The sequence below is a fragment of the Scomber japonicus genome, chromosome 24 (assembly GCF_027409825.1).
Source record: "Scomber japonicus isolate fScoJap1 chromosome 24, fScoJap1.pri, whole genome shotgun sequence".
Lineage (NCBI taxonomy): Eukaryota > Metazoa > Chordata > Actinopteri > Scombriformes > Scombridae > Scomber > Scomber japonicus.
This window is the reverse complement of record NC_070601.1, coordinates 17,742,417-17,766,295: the sequence shown is the minus strand read 5'-3', so window position 1 is coordinate 17,766,295 and position 23,879 is coordinate 17,742,417. Positions and strand designations below refer to the sequence as shown.

The 23,879-nt window shown below is 38.3% G+C and overlaps 1 protein-coding gene and 1 long non-coding RNA gene across 2 annotated transcripts; both read left to right on the top strand.

The window, feature by feature from the left end:
- Nucleotides 1–910: 910 nt before the first annotated feature.
- Nucleotides 911–12,375, top strand: cd99 (CD99 molecule). The gene is made up of 6 exons (XM_053314490.1): nucleotides 911–1,059; nucleotides 7,826–7,855; nucleotides 9,190–9,258; nucleotides 10,697–10,762; nucleotides 12,115–12,162; nucleotides 12,281–12,375. Exons 1-6 carry the CDS (start codon nucleotides 999–1,001, stop codon nucleotides 12,373–12,375), a joined length of 369 nt encoding a protein of 122 aa, XP_053170465.1. The 5' UTR covers nucleotides 911–998.
- Nucleotides 12,376–15,073: 2,698 nt separating this feature from the next.
- LOC128354492 (uncharacterized) lies at nucleotides 15,074–20,968 on the top strand. The gene is made up of 4 exons (XR_008321066.1): nucleotides 15,074–15,096; nucleotides 19,443–19,559; nucleotides 19,687–19,740; nucleotides 20,590–20,968. It is a non-coding gene; the product is annotated as an uncharacterized LOC128354492 (long non-coding RNA).
- The last annotated feature ends 2,911 nt before the right edge of the window (nucleotides 20,969–23,879 follow it).

Here is a 23,879-nt window from a genome sequence, read left to right as displayed (position 1 = left end):
TTCATGCACACTCAGCAAAAGATACAATGTTGCATAAACGTCCGTGAACAGAACTCCAAAAATGAGTGATGTAAAGTTTATTCAAAGTTTCCATTTCTGTGTTTAGTCACAATTTTGTTATAATTTAATTTTCCTGATGTTATTAACTGCTGCTCTTCCCATGAGTTTGTGTTTGTTTCTTTGTTGAACGTTTAGTGAGTGTATGAAGCGTAAGCCAAATATGGTTCAAAACTATGTCTGTTTAAGCATTCCTTGCCTTTTTAGGAAAAATGTACAATTTTTAAATCCCTTCACTAAGTGTACTAATCATAAGGGTCCACTGGTAAATTCGGCTACAATTGGTGCCACCAGCTCCATTAAGTAACGCTCTAATTCAACAAAAATGCAATTTTTATTCGGATCACGGCGCACCATAGAGACGCTGTTCAGCTCAATGGGCGAAACATGAGCATATGATATGAAAGTTGCTATTTTGTCCAAATTAGATCTTAAACATGGCATGAATGTATGCCGAATCAAGCGAGACAATGTACTAATTTGTATGTAAACTTCCATCACGTTATGCGAGGTCTGCATTTTTGTTGACAAGCAAGAAAACTATAAATGACGTAATTTGTGAATACAGTTCGGCGTCGCTCGAAATGAACCCCATTTTTTTGTAGCGGTGGAATTATGTCTATAAAAAGTTGTCTATTGGTAGGCTTACATAGTATTATCTCTGTCTGACTGCTCATAATTAAAACAACACGCTTAAGGGTTAATTTAACATTCTTTTAAACAAACGCAGGCTATAATAAGAAAAGCCGACGCCCCTCGGAGGCTGCTCGGTCCTCACAGTTGAGTCACAGTGAGTGTAACAGGACACCAGACGGAGCTCTGCACTGTGTCCACTAATACTTTCCAGCTACACGCTAACACGCAGACACTAAAGTCTAGCTGCACTGCTTAAACTTGATTTTTTTTTCTCTCGGCAACAGGGGAGAAAAGTTACAGCCAACATGAAGTCTTGTTTGAGGATAGTTTTACTTGTTTTTCTGGTTACTGGAACATTAACACAAGGTAAGCGTATTATTATATATTTTACAGTGTACTGTTAGAAATGAGGTTCTGTTATGTGTTTTAGCGGTGTTTCCCTTTAAGGTAAGGGCTTCTGGCTAATTTAAGCCTTAAAGTTGCTCAACTTTAGCTTGCAGTGAGAACATTATCATCTTGCTAAGGACATGAACTCATAATTGTGACGTTTATTTCTTTTATAACAGCCTGATAACCGGGAGCTAAACGGTTACTAGCTAGTAGTTACCTAGTCTTATCTCATTTTCCAGCTGTTAATAGCCCGAGGAGTGTAGCTACTAGCTATTGTTGAACTTGTGTTGGTTGAGTTGAATAACAAGTTTATTCAAATGTCACTGAAATTCTTTTTAAAAACATGTCCATAGATAACTACTAAGATATTGAATTAGAAAGCATTGCAGTCACGTACAGGTAATTAGAGGAGTGTCTCTCACACCTGGAGCAGCTCTTCATGGCTGCTGTGGAGGAGTAGAGAGCAGATGCTGCTGTGTTGTGCTCATGAACTGAGTGCTGAGCTGAGATTTAAGGGGATTTTTCTTTTCCTTTTTTGGACAGCATTGGAATATTTGTGTTGGAATGGAAACAACTTGTGTGTGTAGTTGGTGCACATTTTCTAAAACCTGAGATGTAAGTTAACAACCCCAAAAATGCTCTTACATCATTGCTGTAGGCAGATTTGTAAAAAATTAAAAGCTGCTAATTTTAGATAAACTACAAATACAAGTAGAAAGTAGAGTTTCCGCTTAACAGTCATCTGCCCTGCCTTTTGTCTGTCTCTGCTGCATCTGCTTCCTGTATGGAGGAGGATGAGGCTGGCTGGTAAACCACACACACGCAACTGAGATGGCATGGCACGCTCTCTATCACGGTCTCACACGGACTGTAGTTCAGTCAGGGCTTGTGCTGTTATTCTACTGACATTTAAATATGACCCGTAAAAAAAAAATCCTCTTAGTTTTTGAGGGACTTCAGATCCATGTTAATAACTCTCCAGTGAAACACTAACATGTGGGCACGTCTCACTGAGGAAATGACTGCAGCTGCCTGAATACTAACAGTGTGTACTGTAGACATCTGTATTGGATACAGCTCTTTACCTCATTAAAGTTTGATGAGCAGAAACAAAATGAAACAATGGAGAGACAGATGATCTATCAAACATGGTTATAGTTGTGAGCTTTAGTTGAATAGAAAACCTAAACACTGAAAGAAATGTTTATGCCAATTATTAGTACCATTGCATTTATGACTATGACTGTGTACTAACCTCACTAAAATCAAGGCATGGCAATTCAAAGAATAAATCAATTACAAAAGTATGAAAATATTTATTTAGCACTGACATTACAACAATGCACAATATAAAATCAAATCAAATGTTTAACTTGACCCCACTCATGTGTACATTAAATAAATAATAATGTACAGGCCTATAACTGACTGGCCCGCTGAAAGATTGTAAAATTAAATATGTTCTCTCATAAAAACACAAAGTGCATTTAAGTCAAGTGCATTTTAAAATGTTCTCTGTAGGACTACTACAACTAAGTGCATACAGAACAAGACTGCAACTGCTGGATGATGTAGCAGTATTTTCTCTGTAGGCCTACAACATAACAGTGTATCAAAACACAGATTGCCATAGCCCATGTGTTAACCGTAGGCCTTTAACAACAACAAATGCACCAAGAATTGCAGATGTGCAAAGTGGAAAACAAATATTTAAACACTAGACAAAAGCCCAGTCTACTTCTTCAGGTAAAGTGGCAGGTTTTTCTTGATGAAGAGTAGCTTCTCTGCTTTATCACAGTGAAGTCAGTTCATCACACATCGACAATATGAGCTGCAGCACTGAGCAGTCTCTCGCTGTCAGTGCTTGTGCACAGAGCAGACAAGTACTTGCGTGCCATCTTTGCCAGGTCAGGAAAGCGGCCTTTGTTATTTCTCCAGTAGGCAAGAGGGTTATCACTTCTGAGGATGGGGACTTCAGACAGATAACCATCCAACTGTTGAGCGGTTGAGCTTGTCCTCTGCCTGACATTTGAGAAAGATAAATAGGTCCAGTGCAGAAATAAACATTTTTGTCAAATAAAATAAAAAAATGTCTAGCAGAAAAATAAAATCATCTGATAGTCACATATATAGTAAGTCAGAACAGAATAGCCTAGCTATTATTTGGTGCACTCTCTTGCAGGATCTCATTGAACATATCAGATAACGAGGGTGCATGTCCCTCATCTGGATCAGAGAGACGAGTCCTTGTTTCTGTGCTCTGCCCTCCTTCTCCTGCACTGTGCGCTTCTCTGTCTCCAAGCGGATTCTCCACATCCATCGCGGCCTGGATCATTTCTCGTGCGCGCTGCTTTAAAGTAATGATCTTTATAACAGTCCCGATGCAGTGCAGAGGATCCGAATAGATCTCAGTGTGCTGACAGACTCTAAGAGTGTGCTTTTCATTGTTTTCACTCCGTGGTCCGTCTCAGCCTCTTTGCTTAGAAGACGCTTAAGTGCTTCAATGAAAGGAATAACGTCTGCTACAGATGCATCAGAGGAGCTGATCTCTTTAGGTAGCTGTTCAAAGGGGGCAAGAAGAGAGAGAATGTTCTCTTATTATGACCCACTGGTGTGAAGTGAATGTCACGGGGGGGTCATGATCTGCGCTGTATGCAGCCAAGACTCGCTTTTGCACAAAGAGGCTTTCCAGCATGTAATAAGTGCTGTTCCACCGTGTACTCACGTCTTGTTAGAACCGTTTTATTGGTGTTCCAAACTGATCTTGCATAGACTGTAAGCAGGAATAGGCCAGCTGACAAAGTTTTAAGTGGCCAACAATTCTTCTGCCGTCTTTTACGCTGTGTTGAGACAACACTCCCTCATTCACAGCCAGATGTAGTGTGTGGGCCATGCACCGCTTTCCTTTCAGCTGGCTTTCTTCTATCGCTTTTGCCATATTTCTTGCATTGTCACTGACTAAGGCATGCACTTTAGATGGGTCGATATGACAGGTGTCGAACATATTGGCGAATGCATCAGAAATGGCTGCTGCTGTATGTGACCCTCTAAACTCTTGTGAATGGAGCAAAATCTTTTGCAGCCTGAAATCTGTGTCGACCCACTGTGCGGTTAGACTGAGCATACTGGTGGGGCTGACGTCTGAGTTCCATATGTCGGTCATGAAACTGATTGCTGAAATATCTGATGCTATAAGCTCATGGACATGAGTTGCAACAACATTAAACAGCTCAGGTAAACACACGTCTGAGAAATGTCGTCTGCTCGGCATGGCATAATTAGCCTACGAAATCCCACATCCTCTACGACAGTGAATGGCTGATCATCTAAGGCGATGAAATCCATCATTTTTTGTGTCATGCCCTTTGCCTTGGCACCATCACTGGAAAACTTTCTTGCCTTTTCAAAAACGTCCGCCACAGACGGAGTAGGCGTGCTCGGATTAATTTTCCTTTTCTGTGCCACATTCTTCTCATATTCAGAATGGCTATCAGGAAGTTTGGATTTCAGGTGATAAATTAAACCCAACGTGGAGAAAGTCTTTGCAGATCTTTGGGGCGTGTTCAAATCCACTTTTGCTATTTTAACGACGGAGAAACGGTCAATGCTCCAGGACACATGGTCTAAAAGGGTTGGACTTAAGTCCCCTCATTAATCATAGGTGTGTTTTGGGCATAACACGCTGTAAACCAATCAGAGTGTCATCTCCCATTCCCTTTAAAAGCCAGGAGTGCCGTCCCTTTGGTGGATTATTATAACGGTGCATTTGTCAAGCTGTGTGTTTCAAGAATAAAACATGAGTTACTTTAGCTGAAAAGAAAGTTATAACCAACCAGTGTGATGAGTGTAGAGGTGTGTGTGGTTATACTGTAGCAGCCTGGTGTGATCAGCTGATTTAATAAACAGTGGGCAGCTGTGTGTAATGACACTGTGCTCTGTGCAGCATCTCAGAGGCTACAGACTTATCAACACATCAGTCCTACAGTATAACCAGCTGTGGATAACAGACACTGTAAGAATCACACACATTCATTAACAGATGATTAATACAGATGTTTTAACCACAGATGTTTAGCTTTTCTTGTTGATAAAATCACTAAGTGGAAGCGGAGCGTCTTTCATCCAGAAGCATTATCTTTTAATTACAGTTTTAGTTTTCTTTAAAATCATGTCTGTACTGTAACTGTACTGTTGTTGTCTGTGTCCTGTTATTGTGAAGCGACCTTGGGTTTTGTGAAAGGAACTAAACAAAATAAAGTTATTGTTGTTATTATTCTTATCTCCCAGGCACGGTGCCAGGATTTCAGTTTTGGATGGGCCAGACCAATTGTGGTCAATTGTTAAATTACAAACATTAGTAGATCACTGATGAACTTAATAATGACTGACTCATATAGTGCTATATTACCTGTGCTTTATACAGATTTTAGTTGCTTGATGCTCCTTAAATATTTGATTGCATTTTATAATGTTTCAGTGCATAGGATGGATTTACCTGCGATCACTGTCCTTGGTGGGCTGCCACCGTCTATGTAATTAATGGGAAACACTGATCATTTATTTATTTTTAGGGTGCTGAGATCAAATTTAAGTGTGCTAGAGCATCTAAAATCGCACCTGTATATATTGTATTTTTTTGAAGAAAAGTTTAGGTTGGGCCTGTGGAAAAGTGGGTGGGCCGTGCCTGCCCAGCCCTACTGTAGACTCATTTCTGTGTGAGGGACCCAGGCTGGATGTTCAATGAAAATTTAAAGGATGTGACTTTTCAAACCTGCCTGCCAAACAACCAGCATAACAACACAACATGACAAACACAGTGCCATCCTAGTACAAACACCCTGCAGATATTAGCACATCTCACAATAGAACACCACCACAATGACCAGTTGCACACACACACACACAAACACACACACACACATGTACAACTAAAACATTATTTACTCCACAAAGAAACAGAAAACAAGCCCCAGAGTGAGAGCAGAGCATCATTTACTGTTTAGTTTTCTGTTTGTTGTCCAAAGGTGGTAATAAGATCACTTTGCACAATAAAACTACAGTCACAGCCTGTTGCTCCTCGGTCAGTGTGTTGCTCCCTGGCCACAGTTCACTGAGGCTGTGTCCGAAATCACTCCCATTTTCACTCATTCACGGCTCCCTGTATTATAAACACTGAATAGTTCAGTCAGTAGCGAGCAGCAAATCAAGATTTCAAACACTAACTAATTATCATCATTTTGTGTCGTCACCATCAGCTGTAGAGTCATGAAAGTAGTGTACATGTCATGGACACTACTTTTTTAGTTCCATGTTGGAATATAGTGGAGATATTTACAGACTCAGCATTCAGACACTCAAATAAAATGATGGAGGGTAAATGTAGAGCACTGTATAGTAAATAGGGAATGATTTCAGACACAGTGTGAGTCTACCAGTGTTTAGTAATAGTGGTAGTAGTGGTGGTTTGGGCACAGGTCAGCAGGGTTGGGGCAAATGACTGACTGTGAGTGAGAGATTGGGTTCCACCACAATGTTAGACATCTTTTATGTAATTATGAGAAGTGGAAGCGAGCAAAATGCTATAGTCTCCTGTCACAAGCACGCAAGCAACAGTCAGCTTTACCCACAGTCAACCTGTGACTGATGTCATGGCTCAACAGTAAGCACTGCCTCATTAACCATGGCAACACATCTAGTAAGTTACATGTTCAACTGGGCATTAGGGCTGGGTATCATTAAAAAAATGATGATACCAGTACCGGTCTTAGTACCCTTACATGGTACAGTGATACAATTTGTCTAGTATTAGCTATTGTTTTCTGTTGTTGAGTTTATTTACACACTTCTATGGAATGAATGCCATTATTTCCCTGAAGCTGCAGCCAGAAACACAGACACATGATGTTGCTGGGTCAGTGTTGACAGGTTTGATTTGATAGTGATTGCTCTGTCACTGTGAGATGAGTCCAGCTGTTCAGACCAGACAGGCATTTCACAATATTATCAGTGTTTGACAGTCTCTTAGGCAGAACAGTGTTAGCATGTGCTTTTCAGTCGGGGAACCATTCAGTAGTGTAGTGTCAGTGGTGACTCATGCTTCAAAGCCGCTCAGTCAGCATCACCATAGCAACCAGAAAACACACTCACTGCTACACCCAAACACTCACACATGTGTTTTCACTACAGAGGCAAAAGTGTTCTCTACACATCAAACTCCCATAAGAAACACAATCTGTATTGAGCAGTGTATCCCAACAATATAATAACATGGAGAAGGAGAATTAGACAACAAATGTTCAAGTCTCAAGAAAAGTCTGATCTTACACACACACACCCACACACACACACACACACACACACACACACAGTATACAGTATATTTATACCACCAATAAAAAAACATTAAACAATATGTGAGGCCAGGAAATAATCCAAATATAATACTACTACTACTACCAATAATAATAATTAAAGCTGCAAGCAGCGTTGAACGGGCCCTCGCCCCCCCATGCATGTCGGTTTACAGATACAATAAGGCTCTAATAATGAAAAGGAGAAATACAAGTACAGAAAACAAAAGTCATATAAAACCTTTAAAGAAGAGTTTGAATATGTCCATTAGTGTGAACATCTGGAACATGATACAAAATACATGATGATGATGATGATGTTTTACACACATTGTCTTGTAATGATCAGCTGGTATAGATGTGTAACAGAGTTCTATGTCTTCCTCTCACAGAGTTGGATCTGAACGATGCCTTTGGTCCAGGTGAGTCACTTTCTCTGTAACATCACATTTTAAAACTATTTCAGCAGCACGTTCATCTTCACATAAACTGATCATGTGCAACACTGTACTGTAAGTCCTCCTGTTTAGTATTTATAGCCATCCAGTGGTCATTTAACAAATGCTTATAGACTTATACTGGGTCTGGCTTTGATTTGATTGTGATGAAGTTTGTGTTGGAATATTTAGAATATGAGTTTGTGTACATTTGGGTTGTGTTTATGAGACTGTTTAGCTTTCATTCCATGATTATTCACAACTCTGAATGTAAAGAGCTCGACTATAGTGTAAATCCAAAATGACCACTGACTGTAGAAGACTGTCACTGAGTGTTTGACAATGACTAATACTAATACTAATGATTAATACTAATAATCAAAGAGGATACTGGCTTTCAAGGGACTTTAAATTAAAATATTACTTGTTGTCAGTTACTAACACTGTTCAATTCTTTGTTGTGTTTAGATCCAACACCAGAGCCAAAAGCACCAGAACCCAAAAAGCCCAAAGTCCCAGATGTGTCCAATACTGGCGGTTTGTATCTTTTCACATACAGGATGACATCTGAAGCACTAACTGTGCGTGTGTGTGTGTGTGTGTGTGTGTGTGTGTGTGTGTGTGTGTGTGTGTGTGTGTGTAAAAGGAGGCTGTGATCGACATGCTGCATGGCACATCACGCACATGCATACATACATACAGTGTATTTATACAACCAATAATAAAAAAAAAATAAACAATTTGTGAGGCCAGGAAATAATCCAAATATAATTATGCTAACAATAATAATAATAATGATTAAAGTTGCAGCCGTGATAATAATAATGATAATGAAAGAATAAAGAAAACCCATATGGAACCTTTAAAGAAGAGAGTTTGAATATTTCTGTCACTGTGAACATCTGGAACATGATACAAAATACATGATGATGATGATGATGTTTTACACACATGTCTTGTAATGATCAGCTGATATAGATGTGTAACAGAGTTCTATGTCTTCCTCTCACAGAGTTGGATCTGAGCGATGCCTTTGATCTAGGTGAGTCACTTTCTCTGTAACATCACATTTTAAAACTATTTCAGCAGCACGTTCATCTTCACATAAACTGATCATGTGTTTGTGTTTATGAGACTGTTTAGCTTTCATTCTATGATCCACAACTCTGAATGTAAAGAGCTCCACTATAGTGTAAATCTCATGACTAATACACTTGTTAAGGGGAGATTCAAAGAGGATACTGGCTTTCAAGGGACTTTAAATTAAAATATTACTTGTTGTCAGTTACTAACACTGTTCAATTCTTTGTTGTGTTTAGATCCAACACTAGAGCCAAAAGCACCAGAACCCAAAAAGCCAAAAGTCCCAGATGTGCCCAAAACTGACGGTTTGTATCTTTTCACATACAGGATGACATCTGAAGCACTAACTGTGTGTGTGTGTGTGTGTGTGTGTGTGTGGGTGTGTGTGTGTGTGTATTAGGGTTGTGAATGATAAACCGATACGACCGGATATTTGGTTCAACAAGTGAGAGATACGGCTGCATCGGTAGCAGCCTCCTCAATCGATACGAATGATCCATGAATTCCTAGATGAATCGGTTGTAGAGTCATGGATCGGGTATCGCGAGACTTGGAGACGGTTGGCGGCATCACACATGCGCCAGCGTCTCTAAAACAACGCGAGAGCTGAAGCTGCTCGCAAAACTCCGTAGCTGCCTAGCTGGTATTAGCATGAGTGATAAACAAGTAAACAAATAAAGTGACAACACGGAAAGTGGAGGAGGTGAAGAACGACAGCGCCAGCCTGAGTGATGGAGGTGATCATATTGCACCTTTGTCACCTATTCTAGTGTTCAAAACACTATGCTCAGGCTGAAATGTTCTCTGCTACTTTTACCTCTGGAGTTCCCATCCAACGATTTTTTTTGGTCCATGTCTAAAAATAAATACATTGTGTGATTTTATTGTTCTGTTTTTGTTGTTGTTTTTTTTGCCAGTGCCATAAAGCCACAATGCTTGGGGATATGTGGTCTTTTACATATTTGAAAACAAAATATTGTACTGTCACTTTCATAGAATTGGCTTCTTTATTTTATAAAATATCTACAACAAATATTAACCGTAGAATCAATTCGTATCGTATCGGTCTGTAATAAAAGGATATGGTTTTTGAATGGAATCGTAACCTGTGTATCTAGATGCATATCCAATCATTTATCACAGAGAGATGTGCAACCCTAGTGTGTATGTGTGTGTAGTTGTTTCAGTACATATTGTACTTTATATAAGTAGCTGTAACATCATGTAACATGCAAATCACAGCAGTCATACTGTTGGTTGAATGAAGTACTGTATATTACAGCAGTTGTTTGCTGAGATGTTGTGAAAGTGTTATTTTGCTGACACAGCTTCATAATAGAATGTAAGTTGTCAGACAGGTTTGAACAGCTTCACATTTCAAGTACTTCATCCAAACCGCTAATTTGGAAGTGAAAACAAAGGAGAGAATATAGCCACAAGTGGTAATTTGCGGGTTCTAACCGTTCTAACCCTTTTTTCCCCTCATTACTCAAATTGAACTAGTAATTCCTTATACTGCTCACTACTGAAAAAAGTCACCAGTCAGAACTAGTAGTAGTAGTAGTAATAGTAGTAGCAGTAGCAGGCTGGATCTAGAGGACACTCTGGGTCCAGGAAAATCTCTTGTAATTGAAGATGTGATGTTGGGATGTTTCTCTGATATGAAACAGTTGTAAGTCAGCATGGAAGCAGGTCACCAAACATCCTCATTCTTAAAGTCCTTTCTCTGGTGTGTTTTGACAGATAAATCAGAGAAGAAACCCAGCTCTGGAGGAGGAGGACTTGATCTGGAGGATGCTCTGGGTCCAGGTAAATCTGTTGTAACTCAGTGCCTGAGCAGCATGTTTAGCATATTTAATGGCTAATGCTTTGCTGCTTTTAATATGTGAGCTGCAATTGTTAGCATATCCAGCTCATTAACTAGCCCACAGCAATAATCTAGCATTGCATTTAGTTATACAGGTTACTTTAAAGGAAGCAGGAGCTGAGTGTTTTTATATAATATATATCACAGTATGTGAGTGTCAGTAAGTGAAAGTCTTTTCTATTCTAACAATAATAACACTTCTTGCTTGTATGTAGTCATCATCAGAATGAAATCATATTTACATCATAAAGTCCAGTAAAAATTGTCATTTCAACCGTTTGCCTACTTATGTCCAAAATTAAAGGACACATTGCTTTTATTCGTTGAATCATAATATATCATATATAACAGTGTTTCTCAAATACAAATCTTAAAGGTCCACAAAAACATTTTTCAATGACTCAAAGGTCCGCCACAACAAATCAATGTATCCACCATCAACCTACTACAAACAATACAGTGGTGTAGCCTATAGTAGAAAAATAGAATATATAACTCAACTATAAAATGTATCTTTAATTTTAACAACAAAACAAAATGTCCTTTTCATAAAAACAAAAAAATTCAAATAAATACTCAAAAAAACTTATTTTTCGTTTTAACATAAATTCAAATAAATACTTATATAAAATAAAACAAAATTCACAACTCCTGCAAATCATCCAAAACAAATCTCAACACTTGTCTTTTAAAATACAGAATACAGACACAAAGACTCAAGAAAGGAGTAAAGAACTGTAGAGCTGTTCTTAGTGCTGTGCATCAAAATGTGGGTCACACTGCAACTGCGCTTGCCCAACAAGTCACAGCCTATCAGCGCATTGTTGCCATGGAGACCAAAATACACTCGGTGAAGGACTGGAGTCACACATCCATACCAGAGATGAAACGGGTCATTCAGACTCACGCCAACACTCACATTTAATAATAATAATATTTCATGTAAGAGTTTTCTTTTTTTAAGATTAGACCAGGGTGTCCCACGGTCCGGGTGCGGACCAGAATCCACCCTTTGAGGATCCCTGATATATAATATACTCTTCAAATTCAATTACAGAGTACAGACTAGACCTGCTCTGTGTGAAAAATGCCTTGACATAACTTTAGTTGTGATTTGGTGCTATATAAATAAAGATTGAATATTACAACAGTGAAATATTCATGGGTGACAAATTGTACGGTCCAACCCTGTAAACATTATCAGTTTAAAATGAGTCTTTCTTGCTACATGCAAACACTATTATTTATCTGCTTTCCTCAATTATTGATGCTCATGAAGTCTTTGTACCCACAGATGCCCCCACTGAGAAACCTGCTCCTAAACCACCAAAGGGTGGAGGAGGTGAGTCTACAGATGTTTCAACTCATTCATGAACTCTATCCAGCTGCAGATATGTGGGGAAAAAACTGTGTGTAGCAAATAGTGTGTGTGGAATGAAACCTGTTGTCATTTCTTAAAGGTGGTGGATCGTTTGACGACTCAGACCTGATAGGTGTTGGTGAAGGAGACTACAAACCTGATGGAGGCCGCTCAGGAGGTGAGACATCACTCTGAACTTGTTCCACATTTGACTGATGTTTAATAAAATCAGGGATGTAACGTGTAACCGGTTCACCCCCCAAAACATTATATATATTATAGTTATAATCTGACTTCACTGCTTCAGTATTTTCCTCTTTTCTTTGGTGTGTCCTTCTCTGCTGCTGAGTGTCTCAAGAGAATCTCACAACATTTATTTAATGTCATGGTAACGCTGACACATTCTGAGCTGTTTACAAGTGTCCTGTGGGTCACATGCCACTTTTTGACAGTGTATCTATGTCAGCCAGAGCTGAAAATAGCTTGTAGTCAGATAGAAGAAGTGTGATAGAGACAGTGGAAGAAGTGCTACTGTCACTGTAGGACACTAAATGTTAATTGGCATTTTAAGCCATTCAGTCCTGATCAGTTTACATTTTAAAGGTACTTCATTTGTCACACATACAGTTGTACAGTGAAATTCAGTCTCTTCATGTAACCCATTCTAAGTAGCCTACTAGGCCACTGACAGGAGAGTTAACCTATCACACATGGGTGGTTTTTTTGACAATGGGAGCAAACCGGAGCACCCGGAGGATACCCATGCAAGCAGTACTATACATTTAACAGATGAATAACACAGTTACATAACATAATCTGAGCTGAACACATGTCAATAATAGCAGGTTACAGTATGAAATCTGCTCTCTGATACAATTACAAGTCAATCTTAATTTTGAATCAATGTTTGAACCTAATTGCTGACCTGTGCTGTAGTGCATTGCAGGATTTATATTATTTATTTATTATATATTTATTGCATTTCATTTGAGTGGATATTCTTAGACAAATATATAATTTGCCATATTGCCACAGACCAACATACATACAGTAAATATGGGGCCTGTGGGGTCCCCAAGAGTCCCTGGGTGCTTGTTTTATCATCTCTGACTATAACTATTTATTTATATGTGTATGATTGTAAAGTTGTATCAGTGGTGTATTGTTTTCTGCAAATGAGCTGCTTATTATCACAAGTCCAGTGATAAACTGTATGTTGTTGATTTGTTAGGATTTTTTAATCATTACATAACATAGAAAAACCAGCAGGCTTTGCTCATTTTGATCATATTCTTTCAAAAAGTCTCTATTTCTCCACGAGAAAATGACAGCTATCTTTTTCCATTGTTCTACATCTAAAAGAGTTCTATAAGACACAAAAGCCACTGTTATTTTGGAATATTTGTCTTTATATAGTCAGAATATGGAAGGAATTAGTTGTTCTTCTACCAGAGGGGGAAAAAGGAATAAAAAGCCACAAGCTATGTAGTGTAATTAGAGCCACATGGTTGTGTTCATGTAGATGAAGCAGCAGTAACATGTCATTAACTCTGCTCTGAGTGCACTCATGCTGCTCAGGAAAGAGGAAGCACACTCATTCTGATCCATGTGCTGATTTCTATTTAGATATACACACTTTCACTACTTTGTTTCTGTAAGATTGAGAAAAAAAAACACTCAACTGAAAAGTTTAATATGATTTGTTTTTGTTTTCAGGCCGTGCAGGAGATTCTGGTCAAGATACTCAGGGTACGTATCTTTATTCTACTTCATGTTTGAGTTCATTTATAAGAGAAAGCTTATTGTGCTGCTCCTGAGTTACTGTACCAGACGGAACCAAACCATAAAAACAGGATTCAAGGCCAGAAGCTTTGTAGATAAACTAATGAGGACACATTGTTCTACAGCAGCTTCCCTCAGCCTGTCACATCAAGTCCACAAACACACCATTATAAATCCTGCATGGCGACAAACATGAACTGAAGCAACTTTTCTAAAATGATTCAACATAGAAACATTACTGTAGTGTAGACTAAAAAGTCTATTTATTGATTTCTGGTACAACTGCACTTCTAATTATAACTCCTATGATAACTGTAGTTCATTCATGTTGATTCTATGAATTGGTAAAACTACATGACAATCATGATTGTAAGTAGTGATATATATAACATATATATATATAATATAATATAATATGTTACTTTCATGTAAAAAATGTAGAATGATGCTCAGCACAAACAGCAGAGATTCATTATGCTGCTGCTCTGTGGCTGTGGAACACACACACAGTGAATGTCCTCTGAAATGCTGCAAACACACACACCAGGGATGGCAAACATGCGGCCCGTGGGCCAGAACCGGCCCGCCAAGGGGCGTCCAATCCAGCCCATTTTCCTTCCTGTCTTCATTTCCTTCCTATCCTCCTGTCATCTGTCCTTCTTTCCTTCCTCCCTTTTTTACTTCTTTTCTTCTTTGTTTCCTTCCCTCCATCCTTCCTTCCATCTTTCCTTCATCTTCTTTTCATTTCTTCCTTTCCTTCCTTCCTAATCCCTTTTCCTTCATTCCTTCCTTCCTTCCCTTCTTTCTTTCCTTCCTATAACTTATCCCTTCTGTCCATCCTTGTTTCCTTCCATCCGTCCTTCCTCCCTTCCATCTTTTTATTGGTCCGGCCCACATGAGATCAAATTTGGCTGTATGTGGCCCTTGAATGAAAATGAGTTTGACACCTCTGCTCTACACTGTCTTACAATAAACAGTCTAAGATAAATACTGAAGTATGACAATATGATATACAATATCAATATGATATAAATCCAGTATTTTCAGTGTCTTTAGTAGTTTGAAAATAAATGTCTTTAACATCAGATTGATTGTGTTGTGTGTTTCTCACAGGTGGTGCTGACCAGCCTGAAGGTAAAAGCATATCTCATAGTGTTGTGTGCTTGTTCTGGATGTGTTTCCTGTCTTTGTGTGTGTCTTGTATGTTAGTGTCACTGTGGGATCATTACATCTCTCTAAGGACATGATCTATTCTTCCACTTGTTGTTGGTAACTTCCTGTTTTTCACCAAATTGTTTCCTGCTTCTGTCTCATTGCTGAACCGTTGCTGTGTTGGGTCTTTTATTTATTCTTCATGACACAGGCAGATACTGATGTGTTGCTACGTTTGAGGCTTTGAAAACACCTCAGAATGCTCAGAATATTTGTATTCTGACACCAGAGCAGTCAGCTGAGTGTTCAGATAGTTGTATTTAAAAGGCTCTCTGAGGACTTGATGGCCAGTTAGTGAGATCTTCATGTTGGAAGCCCTGGTCTGCTCTCTCTGGCTAAAAACCTGCCTCGATTGTGTGTCGTTGCAGATCCAGACCTTCTGTGGGGCCAAATCCTGAAGATGCTAAATGCTAACATGCCTGAGGAATTCTTTATGTGGATGTCCAACATAAGGCAGATGTTATTACCTCTGTTAGAGAGGGTCATGGATCTGCTGCAAGTTATGCAATGAGCTGTGTGTTCTGATTAGCTGTCAGGTCTGAGCTTAAACTCTGACCTTTTGATTTACACATGTTGGATCAATGTCAATGGACATGACAACAAAAACAATATATAGCAGGGTGTTTGTGAAGTAATGAATCAGAGAGGAATCACCTTTTTTTTTGGATGGTCTTTGTTCTTATTATATATATTTGTTATGTTTGGGCTCATCCTTCCAGCTCTGGTCTTCAACTACAATTACACAGACTGAAAACCTGCAGTAAATACTTATGTCAGGCTTAGATATAAAGATTATTACATCTGATTATCTACACTTTGTCATCACTGCTTCCAACATAAAATAATATGAACCTGCACACTTTGAATACATACATTCATAAAAGCAGAGAATGTTACGTTCATATGGATTTACAATAGCAGGAGACAAAGTTAAGAAGTTGATATTAGAGAAGCGTTGATGCTTTTTAGATGTAGTCAGTGTTTTGTATCAGTATTCTGTTCAGCTCATTAGACTTTCAGCTGGCAGAGTTATTGCACTTCATGTTTGTTATTGTTCTATACTGTAACCACACATTGCTCCCTAACATTTACCAAACCATTTACAATGTTAAAAGAAACAAATATGACATGATATCTGAATGATTGACATTTAATTTAAAGTATTTATTTGTCATGGACCATGTACACTTGACATTAATCTCAAAGAGAAAAGATGCATTGCTCTAGTCTCGAGTCCTGATGATAGTCAGACAGCAGAACTCTAAACACTAGAAAGAGTATACACACATAAGAACAGGTAGGGCAGGATGTGTACATACACACACACACAATATACATCAGGAAGGGTAAGAAAACATTTAGTAGACACACAACAGTACAGCACCAATTCAGATAGGGTTAGGGGGTTAGGGTTAAAATGTATTTGGTTTGATGCTGGCATGTTTGGTTCCTTAAAATTCTTTTTTTTTCTTCTCTAGAGAGGATTTTGAATTGTGTGCATTTTTTTCAAATGGACTTAGAGGCTGCTTTTTATTTTACTTGTTAACATTCCTTTACACTGTTTGGATTAGGGTTATATAATGTATTGCCTAGTGAAGTGTTTCTGTTATTTTGTCCACCACCTTTATGACATTCATTCATTCATTCATTCATTCATTACAGCAGTTTACAGCAGCTCTCTCATGCTTGCTGTTAAAGTTTACACACAAACAAGAAACTCAATCACTCCATGTGACCTTTGACCTCTGGCTGTCTGTGCTCCTATCAGCTGTACTTTAGTTTGGAGCTGGAAAGTAAAAGTGTATCAAAGCAACGTTCAGAGAGTGTGAGAGTAAAACACATGACAGTAAGACTTTATCACACACACACACATACACACACACACACAGTTTGGGCGTGTACACACATTCCTTTTTGCTTGGCACTCTCCACCCATCGTCTCCTGTGTATGTGTATGAAGTGCCATGACTCATGATGTGTGTTAGTTTACTGTAGAAAGTAATGCAGTGTTTAGGTTGGGTACTTTTTGTTCATTATATGCCACTAAATAATGACTTACCAAAGTCATTGAGTTACTGAGCAGACTCCTCTGACTCTCAGTCACTAGTAATAAACTGATCTCAGGACTCCAACTTTAAAACCACTGTTTGTTGCTTTCTTTGAGTGTTTTTCACTGTCATCAGCTCGAGTCAGGACATGCCTGTTTGAGCCTGAGCACACACACACCATCAGTACATTCTCAACATAGCCAGCATTCAAAGCTTTCTGCTGACACATCCAACATACTAAGAAGAACAAGCTGCTTCTTCTCATGATCCTCTTCACTAGTAGATATCAGATCACATGATGGCTTTGTTCCCTCTGGCAGTTTGCAGCTCATGAACTCTTCTTTGTGTGTGTGTCGTTTAATAACTGGCAGTGTATTTGTTGTTGCTGGGTTCTTTAAGGATAAGTTGAGAGTTTAAGCTGATCGTAATAAAACAGTTGTGTGTGAGAGGTGATGAGGTCTCTTGTATTAAAAACTGTGAATTCCAGCAGTTTAGTTTCTCTTCCTGCTGCTGCTCCTGTTCCTGATAAGTATAACCTACACATAGCTACCAGCTCTTCTCCCTGTGCTGCTGCTCAGCAGGGAAACACTGTCTGGACTGACACTAACTTATGAAACTGAATCCCTGTTGTTAGTTTATGATTTAATAACAAGGTATAATAAGTTAGAAAAAATGTCAAACTAGCTCATATAGAAATTCTCCAAAGTCCAACCAGTTCAACTGCAAAATGTATTATACTGTGGAGATAATACAATAATAAATATCTTAACATTCCATAAATATAGCTATTAATGAAACCCACATTGATGGTACTGTGTGGAATATAAAACCCTTCAAAGTTCATTTGTTTTCTTTAAGAATTCAGACTTTGAAGGCATACTTTGAAACTTTGGGCCAATTAACACTACAGGTTAATTAGTAACATTTAAAAGGTGTAATAGAGCTAGCTGTTTCCTCCTGCATCCAGTCTTTATGCTAAGCTAAGCTAAGCACACCCTGACACCAGCTATGTAATTAACAGAGACAGACAAATAGCTCAAACTATTCCTTTAATGTACTCCTAATCCAAATAGTTCCTAATGATTTCCTCTGTGAACACTGTTGTAAGACAGTCCTGAGAGGTGAGCAAATCTTTCTAATTCTCTGTCTGTTTGAATAAAAACTGCTTTGATCTCATGATTCTATCAGCTCAGCAACTTCAGGTGTCCTGCATGTGTGTGGGAAAGAAGAGTACTGCATTTTAAAGTAGTAAATCACATTGTCTGCTGGCATCCGGTTTCAGACAACGCCCTGTTTTTATATACTGCTCTATCTATCACAGTACACCTCCAACTCTAACTGATGACTCACTGTCATTTTAAAGTAAGTCAACACAACAGACGGCCATTATTGGTGCTATTGTTCTGAGCCACACCCTAACCCTGGAGCTAGGGTGTGATTTTAATCCAGATTATAGAGCTACCGTCTGATTTATGCAGTGTGTTTAAACACAGTTTCACCACCTTTGTTCTGTTTAACTCATCAGTCTTTGTCTTTATGTTGCTTTTATATGTCAACTTCAGCTTTTTCTTGCAGTGTTTTCTATTCTTTTATTGCTACTGCAAAGAGATTTGTACATTATTAGTAGCTGTTGATCTCCACCTTGTGGAATACTCAGGTCATGACAGTTCACAGTTGATCAAATCAGTAAGATCAAAGGGGAGAAAGCTCTTTAGATCCATTTTAGAAGAAAAAATTCTTCAGTTAAATAACAACAATTAACAAGAAATGAAAAAAAGGTTAATTTTACTGATGTGACACCTTTAATATCTCTAGTAGCAATTAACATCCAAATGAACACTTTCATATATAAATAGAGATAACATCATTTTTATTATAGGCAGCAATAGAAAGAAAAACAACTTTAGCACTGAAGATTTTCTCTTGCTGATAGAAGAGAAATGTATTACATGTGTGTTAGCAGACCATGAGGAAGCAGCAGCGTTTGAAACTACCTTTTTCTGAATCATGTGTTAACAGATTGTTCATCATAACCAACACTGTGCTGAACAGTCAATCCAAAACACACCTCAGAATACTAAAAGATTACAAGGTTTTTGTTGTTGTTGTTGTTTGTCTGAATTCCACAGTTAATTGTGAACACACACATATATTTTTCATGACAGTATGAAAGCTCAATCTTCTCTAACATGTTTTCTCTACTGTGTTCTGGTCTTGCAGAAGCTGGATCTGGACAGATTGCAGGGATCGTCAGTGCCATCGGAGTCGCTCTTTTAGGAGCAGCTTCCAGTTACTTTGCTTACCAGAAGAAGAAACTGTGTTTCAAGCTGCAGGGAGGTCAGTGCTTCACTACGGGATTTCTACTTCTGCAAAATAGTACAGTGTATTACAGATAAAGGGGGTACAGTACTGTCATCACAACAGCTGCTGACTAAGTAATAAATGATGAAAATGTTTCCTCCAGGTCAGGATCCAGAGAGTGGTAAAGACCAGCATGGTACTCAGTCTGACCCTCAAGGTAGGTTTCTTGCTTTTTTTAAACAATGGATTAAAGATAATTATCAAAATTAGCTGTAAAGAAAATGTGGATTAACACCCATTGGGCCCCATTTTAACTATCTATAGCAGATGGAGTGTGTCCAAATCCATTTTTGCTATTTTAACGGTGGTCAATGCGCCAGGCACATGGTCATCCAAATCACATTCAGAACAAATAGTGACAAACAATGTTTCCTGTCAGCCTCTCTACCACTAACTGTCCAATACAGTCAAAAAAGCCTAAAAAATAATATAAAAAAGAAAAACACTTATGATGAAGTAAGTCTCATCTCTGTGCTGCTCGTTAAATCTTATTTTTGAGGCTCAGTGACAAGCCACGCAAAGATGAGACTGACACTTCATGAGGAGTGTTTTCAGACAATAGTTTTACTGTTACAAGAGTAAAGACTTTAAGGATGAGGACCATGTGGTTGCTTCAGTTACTCCTCAGGTCTTCTTCCAGCTGGCCTCTGGCTTCTTGAACATCGAAGGCAAAACGGATATTGAAGCCCAGAGTATTTAAATACATTATACAAACATTATTAAAAAGTGTATCACTGTTCATGTGTTTTATTGTTTGTGTAGCAGGAGAAATCATTTTTTCGGGTTTCTCTGAATCAGTATCTGGAATAAAAATTAAAGTAATACTTGATTTATTAGCAGTGCTGATGTTAACTGCTGAGTAACCTAACTAAATCCATACCTGTGTTTAGTTTGACATCTAGTGGTGAAAAGTAGGTACTGAAGTCATCCTCTGCTCTGTGCCTGCTGTGTTTGGAGCTCTTGTCACTCAGTCATTACATTCATGTTGTGTTCTTCTACATTTCAGTTCTCAGCAACCTGCTCAAGACGTCTTAGAGACACACTGCACTCGCACAACACAAGTCAGTGGCCTGTTATACACAACTCATCTTTATCAACCTTTCAATAAACTGTGTGTTTTGTCTTTGGTCGTCAGTCTGAGACTCTCTGTGTCTCAGAGATGAAGCTGCAGCCTAACATGGATACAACTAATGCTTAACTTGAAAAATGTAAAATACAAATCAGTCCTGTTTGATTTCTTCTTCTGTTCATATTTAACAGAACTTCAATCCTAGTTGTCAGAACAGCTGAGTAATGATTTAAACAAATACTACTCTACACATGAATCTGACTCTTACACTATAGTAACTACGTATAAGTGTATTAAGTTTTACATAGTTGCTGCACAGGTGATTGTTACAGATCCGTTACCCTGTAACTTGTGATTGTGTCTGTGGCAAACTACCCAGCTGGTATCTGAGAAGGATCCTTAAAGATAAACCATATGTTATCTTTTCTTGTGTGTGCCCCAGAATGGATGTACAGTATTTTCCTAAGCACCTTAAATCCTAAAAGATTGGATTGCTCATCAAAATCTGACTGAACCATACACTGTAAATTCCAAAGTAATTGTAAATTCAGTGTAATGTACATTTTCTTTCACCATTTACCTCCAGTCAGTTTTTACTTAGTCATATTTTTGAGTACTGTTAAATTGAAGTCAGTAGTTAACATAACTACACATAATTCAATGTGAAATATGTGAGTGTGATTGAAAAAACGACAAAGTAGAAACAACTGGAACAGAGGAGGGAAAACCTTTTTAAGTGATTATGACATGATTTTGTGGAAATGTACATTGTACTGAACATAAGACAACAGGTCAAAATGGAGAAAATACTGAGCTTGCATCGACAGTAATGGCCCCTATTTAAAAATGGACAGTAATCCATGTTGTAGCATAGGTCAAAGATGTTCCAGGTTGTTATATTGATCCAATCATCATGTAAGTGGACTTCAGTCCAGCAGAAGGAGCTTCTCATGTAAAATGCTGATTGTGATGTAAGCAGAATGCCAATGTATTATATATATTTGATAAATATACACAAGTCAGTGAGATTTATTTGATATATATAAGTGACATTGCTTAAGATCTTTAGTGTCACATGTAAATGTAACATAGTAGATACTAGCTAGTACAGTATAACCTTTAGATTTCTGTTAAGTTGTGTTGGGGTTTCCTCCTAAATGTGTACACTGCAAAATACATTTCTGTCTGTAATTTGACTCCTTCTAGTCTTATTTACTTTAAAGCTGCACTAATAAACGTTTTATATTAACAGTGAATCTAATGACTATGTGTAACATGAAACGACAATTATCACCATCATCTCTGCACTTGTGCTTTTAGCTCATTGTTTTGGTTTTCTGACCCACAAACTCTTCTAAAAGTCAGAGACATCAGACAGCTGGAGACAGATGTTTCTCTCAGCTGGTAGAGGGTTTTATTCAATAGGATGACAATATTAAGCTGTTTCTGCTGCACATGTAAATAGGCATCTGTTTGCTAACACATTAGCCATAACAACTTCATAAGGTCAGACTGTGTTTAAGGTAGTTCTGCTGCCCCCAATTGGTCAAAATCTCAACTAATGCAGCTTTAAAACAAGTGCAAGTGTAATACTTCTACTCGCTTGTTTTAAAAATAAGGTTTTAAGGATTCTACCAGACAGAAATGGACTAATATGGAGATTTTTGCAGTTTTGTGTATTTTTTCCGTTATATTGCTGCTTTGCTGCTCTTTTGTTCTTTTGTTTGCTGTAGCATAGCAGTAGAGGTGAAGCACAGGCAACACTCTGAGGCAGTACATATGCTGCATTTGTCCATGAATCATGAATTAACACTTGTTCCATTTCAGTTCTCTGCACTATGTTGAATTTGGTCTCCAATCCTTCAGCCACTCATGAGCACATAAAAATACTAAGATCAGAACAATTACATGCGGAGGTTATGTTTGGAGAGTTGCTGTTGCGATGCTAAAACATTAAAATGATCTGCATCCAGCGAGCTGTAAATACTTGACAATGATGTGTATAGACCCTGCTGATGTTAGCTTCATGCCTCTGAGCTGTTCAGTATCAATCATGATCTCAATCTCAAGTGAGTTTTGGGGAGATTTTTGTATTCAAATTGTCTGAGCGTAACAAGCATAGATAATCCAGGTGTAGTTCATGTGATGATTAGGTGAATGTTGTTTTATTGAGTGGATTTGAAATGTGTGTACATGTTTTCAATAAAGTGGTGTTGTACAGTTTATTGTTGTTTTTATTATTGTTTTTATTGTTGTCCCTGTAAAGTAAGAATAAATATGTGTTCTGAGTTTGACATACCACAGAAAAGTGTGTTGTTAACCACCCTGCCAAATTTGAATGATTAAAAAAATCACCAAATATATGAAATTAGGCTTCAAAGTTGTGTAAAACTCAGCCTCTTTCTCTGCTACCAAACGCTGTGCGGGTGCGCGCTGAGTTTACTGAAACCCCGCCCCCTACCAAGTGTCACCTGTCAACCAAAGTCACCACCTCTACCAGAAACATGGACGCTACGTCTGAGAGCTTTCTGCTGCTAACTCAGCTGCTAGCTCGGCAGCTAACTCGGCTGCTAGCTCGGCGGTTAACTCAGCTAACTGGCTAACTGTAGACTGTAGTAGTAGTAGTGTGTGCTGAATGTATTTATACCTCTACAGCAGCAGGGGCAGGTTTATGCTAATATGATTTTCAGACCCGCCCACTAAATCCTGAACACAGAAATCTTGAAACACAGTTTGTGAAGCCTAGCTCCACAATCCGCATTTATGACCTATTTAATGTGTTTAGAAGAAAATGTCTGAATTCACTTTACACTGTCTTTAAACTCAAGGTCCACTTGCTTGATATTTTGGATCTTTCAGCCACATCACCATTGTCATTAAAAAACAACTTTTGCCGTGATAACAAGAGGTCGAACATATACAGTATATACTAAGGTGTGATTTTAAGTGTTTATTAGAGATCCAGGCCTGTGGTTGTGTACTTTTTACAAACTGATCTTGTTAGTGTATAAATGTTGAATATAAATGATCTCAGTAATGTGAATCTTGACTAAAGATGAGGGTGACTTTGTAAAGTATTCAGGGACTGCAGATGAAAAATAGCCTGTTAACTCAGGTGCATTTACAGCTATGTTTATTAATGTGCATTGTCCCTGATGAATAAAGCAATGAATAAATAAGTTAAATGAATAAACAAATAAAGCAGTTGCTTGTTGTCGAAGGTCGTC

What these genes read in the sequence shown, in the direction of transcription:
- cd99 (XM_053314490.1), top strand. Translation starts at nt 999, where the DNA reads ATGAAGTCTTGTTTGAGGATAGTTTTACTTGTTTTTCTGGTTACTGGA. An exon ending in GAACGATGCCTTTGGTCCAG is followed by an intron (nt 7,856 to 9,189) that starts GTGAGTCACTTT and finishes TGTTGTGTTTAG; the next exon opens with ATCCAACACTAGAGCCAAAA. An exon ending in ACCACCAAAGGGTGGAGGAG is followed by an intron (nt 12,163 to 12,280) that starts GTGAGTCTACAG and finishes CATTTCTTAAAG; the next exon opens with GTGGTGGATCGTTTGACGAC.